This window comes from Leucoraja erinacea, chromosome 7 (assembly GCF_028641065.1).
Source record: "Leucoraja erinacea ecotype New England chromosome 7, Leri_hhj_1, whole genome shotgun sequence".
Classification (NCBI taxonomy): domain Eukaryota; kingdom Metazoa; phylum Chordata; class Chondrichthyes; order Rajiformes; family Rajidae; genus Leucoraja; species Leucoraja erinaceus.
This window is the reverse complement of record NC_073383.1, coordinates 5937793-5947244: the sequence shown is the minus strand read 5'-3', so window position 1 is coordinate 5947244 and position 9452 is coordinate 5937793. Positions and strand designations below refer to the sequence as shown.

At 45.9% G+C, this 9452-nt stretch overlaps 1 protein-coding gene across 2 annotated transcripts in view; it reads right to left on the bottom strand.

Moving 5' to 3' along the window:
* Positions 1-2801: 2801 nt before the first annotated feature.
* Positions 2802-9452, bottom strand: part of cers6 (ceramide synthase 6) — a 144934-nt gene continuing 138283 nt past the window's right edge. Inside the window, exons 10-11 of one of the 2 annotated variants that reach the window (XM_055637686.1) lie at positions 6993-7016; positions 2802-3694 (exon numbers count right to left, since the gene is read on the bottom strand). In XM_055637686.1, the coding sequence (XP_055493661.1) occupies positions 3551-3694; positions 6993-7016 (168 nt within the window). In that variant the 3' untranslated portion in view covers positions 2802-3550. The remainder of the gene's footprint in view (positions 3695-6992; positions 7017-9452) is intronic. The other variant, XM_055637687.1, reaches the window with a different exon arrangement.

Sequence of the window (9452 nt, the reverse complement as noted above, 5' to 3'; positions counted from 1 at the left end):
GCTTGCAGTCTCGGGAGAGGTTAGTCCGGAAGCTCCAACGACGCAGAGGTTCGGCCAGCCACGACGCGGGGTCCAATCGTCCATCACGGGGGAGCTGACATCCCCCCGATGCAGGAGCTGATCGCCCCAATGCGGAGTGCCCGACCACCGACTATGGGAGTCAAGATCATCCCGTCAACCGAGCGCTCGAGGCCCCCAAAGAGAGCAAAGAAGGGAAGAGATTGAACTTTTTTTTCACAGTGAGGAATGTGGAGGAGTCACTGTGGCGGATGTTTATATTAAAATGTATTTTGTGTGTTCTGTTGCTTTTTATTTGTATGACTGACTTGGCAAATGAAATTCCTCGTATGTTGCAAAACATACTTGGCTAATAAAGTATTATTGTGATTGTTAGTTACTGGTTACGGATTCATTTTATTGCTAGTTATTGTATATTAGTGTTGTGGGATTAATCAACCTTTTTTCAGCAGCAGCAGGTAAGAAAGTTATTGCCCCATTGCTAGTCCATATTAAATACACTCAATGTTAATGTACTTGGTTTATGGTTCCTCATTTACAATTAAATTGAAAGATACAGCATGAAAACGGGGCCCTTCGGCCTACGCTAACCATCGATCACCCATTCACATTGGTTCTATGTTCTCCCACTTTCTCATCCACTCCCTACATTTTAAGGCCAATTTATAAGAGGGCCAATTAGCCTACAATCCCCGCATGTCTTCGGGACGTTGGAAAAAAAACAGGGCACCTGGAAGACCCATGTGGTCGCAGGGAGAACGTGCAAACTCCACACAGATAGCACCTGTAGTCAGGATCGAACCCGGGTCTCTGGCGGTGTGAGGCAGCAGCTCCACCACTGCTGTTGCCATTTTCTGTTAGCTCCGTTCTTAAAATCCTGCCTTAATATTTACCTATCTGCTGGAAGAGTTCCAGGGTGTCGAGATGGATAAAGAGTTCTCTCTCCCCCTCAGTTTCTCCTTGGGACAATAGGAATTGAAGGCTGGTGCTACATTTGCTGCCCACCGTCATCTACAGATGCAACATAGAAAGCATAATTCCTGGGTGTGCACATTTCCGAAGATTTTTCCTGGACCCAGCACACTGATGCAATTATAAGGAAAGCACATCAGCGCCTCTACTTCCTGAGAAGATTACGGAGAGTCGGTATGTCAAAGAGGATTCTTGCACACAAGCAAGAATTTCATTGTCCTATCTGGGACACATGACAATAACCTCTCTTGACTTGAGTCTGAAGAAGGGTTTCGGCCCGAAACGTCGCCTATTTCCTTCGCTCCATAGATGCTGCTGCACCCGCTGAGTTTCTCCAGCAATTTTGTGTACCTTCAATCTTCCAGCATCTGCAGTTCCTTCTTGAACACCTCTCTTGACTTGTCTTGATTCTCTTGAACTTCTTTAGGTGTACAGTAGAGAGCATTCTGACTGGTTGCATCATTGTCTGGTTTGGCAACTTGAACGTCCAGGAGCGGAAAAGGCTGCAAGAAGTTGTGAACACTGCCCAATCCATCACTGACCTACCCACCATCAAAGGGATCTATCGCAGTCGCTGCCTCAAAAAGGCAGCCAGCATTATCAGAGACCCACACCATCCAGGCCACACACTCATTTCACCACTGCCATCGGGAAGAAGGTACAGGAGCCTGAAAACTGTAACGTCCAGGTTCAGGAACAGCTTCTTCCCTACAGCCATCAGGGTATTAAACACGACAACCTCATTTAGGCTTTGAACTACAATGGACTATTATTATTATTATTGTTATTATTATAGTTGCAGTTTAGTTTGTGTTTTGAGTATGTGTGTATGTGTGTATGTGTATATATATATATATGTGTATATATGGGTATGTTGTGAGCATGTGTATATATACACACAGAGCTTTTCTTTTTTCGCTCTCGTTTGTTATATCGTACTATGTTTGCATATTCTGTTGTGCTGCAGCAAGTAAGAATGTCATTGTTCTATCTGGGACATATGGACAATAAAACACTCTTGACTACCGTCAGGTCACATCACTGCTTTGTTCGGGAACCAAGCTCTACCCAAGACCGCAAGACATTGCAGAGTTGTGGATGTAGCCCAGTCCATCGCACAGACCAGACCCCCCACCATCAACTCCATCCACACTTCACGCTGCCTTGGGAAAGCAGCCGGCATAATCAAAGACCTATCCCACTTGTCCCGGTCATTCTCCTTCTTCTCCCCGCTCCCATCAGGCAGGAGGTACAGAAGGTTGAAAGTGCCCACCACCACACTGGAACAGCTGCTTCCCCTCTGTTATCAGGCTTCTGGACAGTCCTTTCATAAGCTAGGGTGCTGTCCGATTTACCTCTACCCCATTGTGGACATTGGACTTTGTCTCTGGAACTGAAGCTCTGCAATGCTGAGAACTATATCCTGCACTCTGTATCTTCCCCTTTGCTCCAGCTATGAGTTTGACTTGACTGCATCTATGTACGGTATAGACAATAGACAATAGACAATAGGTGTAGGAGGAGGCCATTTGGCCCATCGAGCCAGCACCGCCATTCAATGTGATCATGGCTGATCATCCCCAATCAGTACCCCGTTCCTGCCTTCTCCCCATATCCCCTAACTCCGCTATTTTTAAGAGCCCTATCCAGCTCTCTCTTGAAAGCATCCAGAGAACCTGCCTCCACCGCCCTCTGAGGCAGAGAATTCCACAGCATATCTGATCAGTTTTGGACAGCATGGAGAACAAGACTTCCCACTGTGTACCTCTGTATGTACGTGACAATAATCAACCCAGACTGCAAGTGACGCAAAAATAAAGGTGACATTTTCTGTTGGTGTGGCACAGGACGACGGCTTTTATTGATCAGGAATCAGTGTCAGAAGTTCAGAAGTGGTGTGAGGTTCACCAGATATATACTGAAAGCAATCTTGCCAGAAGGTTTAGCTCGTCATCTCAAGCGATTTTGATTTTGACTTTCACTGGGGACAAAAAGACCTTTGTGCAAAACATCAGACCAAAGGAACCATTGAAATAAAAGAAGTAGAAAGACACCAAACAAAAGCACTAAAACATATCACTATGAGTGCTGCCTAAACCACAGGAGTGGATAACTAGACGTGACCCACTGCGTAAGACAGGTCTGCAGCAGTTGGAGCAGCGCATAACATGATTATCTAAAATGGCTCTACTCTTCCCAAAGAGCAAAACACTGAACACTTCCCCTTTTCCCACAAATCTCAAACATATAAAAATAAATAATGTAATATACAAAGACAATACATATGAAAATACTGTTCCCATTTTGCGCTGGACGACATTACATACAGGGCATGCCCACATCAACAAGTTTATTGCCATTCATTCTCATACAGGTGACGGCAGTGCACTATCCGGATGAGTTTGATATTCCTAAACCTTCGTGTGACATGGAGAGACATGAATAGAATGCATCGAAACACATTTGGTGAGATACTCCCAGGGTAGAGTTGCCAGCCTGTCCGTGCAATGCTTAGAATGACCAGATCCACAACACTGTACAGCAATCCCCGGCCAAGGGGCTAGTGCTCCTCTAAATAGACTCCGCCGCTAAGGTATCCGTTGGTGCCGTTCGTGGCACCGATGTACCTGCGATTTGCGGCCGACCCTGTGGAATCTTCTTCGTCAGAGCTGGATTCAATATCACTTTGGTCGTCCTTCAACACCTGAAGAATGAAGTTCACTTTAGTTTTGTTTTGAGATACAGTGTGGAAACATGCCTGTCGGCTCACCATGTCCACGTCGAACATCAATCGCCCGTTCACACGGCTAGTTCGTTAGACTTTAGAGGTACAGCGCAAAAACAGGCCCTTCGGCCCACCGCGTCCATGCTTACCGACGATCACCGCACACACTAGCACTATCCTACACACTAGGGGCAGCACAGTGGCGCAGCGGTAGAGTTTCTGCGTCACATCACCAGGGACCCGTGTTTGATCCTGACTATGGGTGCTGTCTGTAGAGAGTTTGTTAGTTCCCCCCCTGACTGCATTGGTTTTCTCCAAGAGCTCTGGTTTCCTCCCACACAGGTTTGTAGGCTAATTGGCTTGGTATAATTGTAAATTGTCCCTCGTGTGTAGGATAGTGTTAGTATGCGGGGATCGATGGACGGAACGGTCTAAGTGGGCTGAAGGGCTTGTTTCCGTGCTGTGTCTCTAAACTAAACTAAATTAAATTTACAATCTTTTTTACCAAAGCCAATTAACCTAACTGAAAGAAATTTGCATTAGGCGAGAAATGGTATTGGGTAGACTGATGAGACTGAAGGCTGTTAAATCCCCAGGGCCTGATGGTCTGCATCCCAGGGTACTTAAGGAAGTGACTCTAGAAATTGTGGACGCATTGGTGATCATTTTCCAATGTTCTATAGATTCTGGATCAGTTCCTGTGGATTGGAGGGTAGCTAATGTTATCCAACTTTTCCAGAAAGGAGCGAGAGAGAAAACGTGGAATTACAGACCAGTTAGCCTGACTTCAGTGGTGGGGAAGATGCTGGAATCAATTATAAAAGATGAAATAGCAGCACATTTGAATAGCAGTAAAAGGATCGGTCCGAGTCAGCATGGATTTACGAAGGGGAAATCCTGCTTGAGTCATCTTCTGGAATTATTTGAGGATGTGACAAATAAAATGGATGAAGGAGAGCCAGTGGATTTAGTGTACCTGGACTTTCAAAAAGCCTTTGATAAGGTCCCACACAGGAGATTAGTGGGCAACATTAGAGCACATGGAATTGGGGGTAGGGTATTGACATGGATAATTATTTGGCAGACAGGAAACAAAGAGTAGGAATAATCGGGTCCCTGTCAGAAAGGCAGGCAGTGGCGAGTGGAGTGCCGCAAGGCTCAGTGCTGGGGCCGCAACTATTTACAATATATATTAATGATTTAGATGATGGGATTAAAAGTAACACTAGCAAATTTGCAGATGACACAAAGATGGGTGGCAGTGTGAACTGCGAAGAGGATGCTAGGTGGTTGCAGGTTGACTTGGACAGGTTGGGTGAGCGGGCAGATGCATGGCAGATGCAGTATAATGTGGATAAATGTGAATTTTGGTGGCAAGAACAAGGATACAGATTATTATCACAATGGTGCCAGATTAGGAAAAAGGGAAGTGCAACGAGACCTGGGTGTCCTTATACACCAGTCATTGAAAGTAAACATGCAGGTGCAGCAGGCAGTGAGGAAAGCTAATGGCATGTTGGCCTTCATAACAAGAGGAGTTGAGTATAGGAGTAACGAGGCCCATCTTCAGTTGTACAGGGCCATGGTGAGACCACATCTGGAGTATTGCGTACAGTTTTGGTCTCCTAATTTGAGGAAGGACATCCTTGTGATTGAGACAGTGCAGCGTAGGTTCACGAGATTGATCCCTGGGATGGCGGGACTGTCATATGAGGAAAGATTGAAAAGACTAGGCTTGTATTCACTGGAGTTTAGAAGGATGAGGGGGTATTCTTATAGAAACATATAAAATTATAAAAGGACTAGACAAGCTAGATGCAGGAAAAATGTTCCCAATGTTGGGGGAGTCCAGAACCAGGGGCCACAGTCGATGCATAAAGGGGAGACCATTTAAAACTGAGATGAGAAAAATATTTTCACCCAGAGAGTTGTGAATTTGTGGAATTCTCTGCCACAGAGGGCAGTGGAGGCCAATTCACTGGATGAATTTAAAAGAGAGTTAGATAGAGCTCTAGGGGCTAGTGGAGTCGAGGGATATGGGGAGAAGGCAGGCACGGGTTACTGATTGTGGATGATCAGCCATGATCACAATGGCGGTGCTGGCTCGATGGGCACCTATTTTCTATGTTTTTAAACCTGTAAGTGTTTGGGACGTGGGAGCAAAGCAAAGCACCTGTACCTCTGCACCACTGTGCTGCCCCTAGATTTATGTTAGCCCCCTTTGTCATCCACTCCCCACAAACAATCTACAGAGTGCCAATTAACCTACAAAGTTCATACGTTTATAAGTCATCGCCATTTGGCCCATTGCGTCTACTCCGCCATTCAATCATGGCTGATCTATCTCTCAACTCCATTCTCCAGCCTTCCTCCCATAACCCCTGACACCCGCACCAATCAAGGATCTATCTATCTCTACCTTAAAAATACCCAATGACTTGGCCTCCACCACTGGTCTGTGGCAATGAATTCCACAGATTCTCCGCCCTCTGAGTAAACAAATCCCTCCTCAGGAAAGCAGCCAACCTAATCAAGAACCTTTTGACATGGTGATGATGTGTGAGTAGCCAGGTCACTCCTCAGTAGAGTGTTGCAATGTGTTCATCAATCACAGGTGCAGAACTAGGCCATTCGGCCCATCGGGCCTCCTTCGTCATTCAATCATGGCTGATCTATCTTTCCCTCTTAACCCCATTCTCCTGTCTTCTCTCCATAACCCCTGAAACCCCTACTAATCAAGAATCTATCTATCTTTGCCTTAAAAATACCCATTGATTTGGCCTCCACAGCCAGATACTGTTCACTGTTCAGAAGCACATTCACTGACCAAGTGGGTCTGTGAGATTGCATGAAATGCCTTCTAACTTTTACTTTATAATAGGATGAATGTCAAATATTTTGTTTGTAAGTTCTTGGAGCAGAATTAGGCCATTCAGCCCATTGAGTCTACTCCGCCATTCAATCATGGCCGATCTATCTATCCCTCTCAATCCCATTCTCCTGCCTTCTCCCCATAATCTTTTACCCCAGCTAAGTGCAGCAGGTCTGCTGAACACACCCAATACCTCCCGTCGGCAATTACAATGCAAGCTGCCGAGGGGGAATATCTCACAGCGCAGGCCGACTAGAAGCCTGCAGACCGACGATGACCATTAACATCTGAGAGCAAGATCCCATTGGAAATGCAATGATCCATGGGGTAAATTGCCCCTGATCAAAGACAAAGATTGAAAGCACTATTGCGACGGACTGCAAGGGTTCAACCAGTACAACTTACATGCAAAGGGTTCCACTTCCCAGACTTCCGTGTGTGTGCAACAAAGAGAAAGGACAGAGAGAGTGCGAGAATCAATTAGTATGGAGCGACCTCCACAAATGTTCATCACTAATGAGCTCCAGACACAAGCCAGACTAACTAGTACTGTAACCTCCTCGTCGATTAGCTCAGATGGAGCATCTTGAACGGCATGGACCAGTTGGGCCAAATGGCCTGTTTCCATGCAGTATATCTCTATCACTCTACCTAATAGTGAAAGGCCTGAATGGAGTGGATGTGGAGTGGATTACCACCAGTGGGAGAGCCCCGGACCAGAGGGCACAACCTCAGAATAAACGGACATGCCTTTAGAATGGAGATGAGGAGGAATTTCATTCGTCAAAGGGGGGTGAATCTGTGAAATTCATTGTCATAGATGGTGGCCAAGTCATTGGGTAGTTTTAAAGCATGGTTCTTGATTAATAAAGGTTCTTGATTAATAATGGGCCTGTACCACTTAGGCGACTGTTTAGGCGACTGCCAGGGACTAATGTTAATGGAATTCACCTACGACCCTACAACAGCAAAAATTGTGGCCAATGTCGCCAAAAATGTTTCAACATGTTGAAAATTTTGTGGCAGTCATCTGTAGTCGCCCAAAAATCACCTAAGTGGGATTTGCCCATAAAGTTTCAGGGGTTAGGGGGAGGGCAGGAGAATGGGGTTGAGAGGGAATGACAGATCAGGCATGATCAAATGGTGGAATGGACTCAATGGGCCGAATGGACTAATTCTGCTGCGATGGCTTATGAACTTATGGACTATCACTCTTGAGGTACAGTGCCTTGTCTACACCTCTGGTGGGCAGTAACATGATCAGCTGTGCAACCACAAGACACTTTACTGCTCAAACACAGGAACTCAGCGGGTTGGGCTTGGGTTTATTAATGTCACATGTACCGAGCTACGTTTTGCATGCTATGTTTTGCATGGCATGCAAACGGATCAGATAATACTATACATAAATACAATAAAGTCAAAGTCAAGTACGACAGAACAAAGGGGAAGATACAGAGTGCAGGATATAGTTCTCAGCATTGTAGAGCATCAGTTCCAGAGCCAAAGTGTAATGGCCACAATGGGGTAGAGGTGAATCGGACAGTACCCTAGCTTGTGGAAGGACTGTTCAGATGCCTGATTATTAGCCTGAGGGGAAGAAGCTGTTCCTAAGTGTGCTTTTCAAGATTCTGAACCTGCTGCTGGACAGGAACAAGGACAATAGACAATAGACAATAGGTGCAGGAGTAGGCCATTCGGCCCTTCGGCCCTTCGAGCCAGCACCGCCATTTAATGTGATCATGGCTGATCATCCCCAAACAGTACCCCCCCGTTCCTGCCTTCTCCCCATATCCCCTGACTCTGCTATTTCTAAGAGCCCTATCTAGCTCTCTTTTGAAAGTATCCAGAGAACCTGCCTCTACCGCCCTCTGAAGGAGGAATGACTGGGGTGGGAGATCTGTTATAAAGCTTCACCCTAGTGAGAATAGTAAAGAGGAATTGAGGCATCAAGGAACAATTGGCATGGTAAAACAAGGCACAGGGAAGCGGTGAGGAAGTATGGTGGCTGGGATGGAAGAATGATCGTTTGGGAGAAAGGGCGGGTTGAGGTTGGGGAGAGGAGGTAGAACATGATGCCAAAAGAACAAGAATGTGAAGGGGATTAGGAAAGAAGTGAGAAAGGAAGACAAGGGAAACATTGGCGTTGAGTTACCAAGAAACACTCAACAAAATAGTGGAGGCACAAGGAACTGCAGATGCCGCAATCCTGAGACAAAGTCATTCAATTCTACACAATGTCTGTTTCATTTGACCTCCACTGTAAATGAAATACTTTGTTAAAACCAGTTGCTTAACTTTGCACAAAATACAAAGTGCTGGAGGAACTCAAAGGGCCAGGCAGCATCTGTGGAGGGAATGGACAGGCGACGTTTCGGGTCTGGACCCTTCTCCAGGCTGATAGGGTAAGGGGAACAAAGGTGGAGGAGAGGTGGGGGTGGGACAAAGCCTGGCAAATGATAGATGAAGGTAGACAAAAATGCTGGAGAAACTCAGCGGGTGCGGCAGCATCTGTGGAGCGAAGGAAATAGGGAAAGTTTTGGGTCAAAACCCTTCTTCAAGGGTCTCGACAAAAGAATGATGAAATAACTGAGCTTGTATTCACTGGAACTTAGGATGAGTGGGGATCTTATAGCAACATATAACATTCTTAAGGGATTGGACAGGCTAGATGCAGGAAAAAATGTTCCTGATGTTGGGGGAGTCCAGAACCAGGGGGGGGTCACAGTTTAAGAATAAGGGGTAGGCCATTTATGATTGAGAAGAGGACTTCTCAGCCACAGTTGTGAATCTGTGGAATTCTCTGCCACGGAAGTCTTACTGTCCCTGATTACATTTTATCTCTGTTTGCTTTGTTGTTACCTT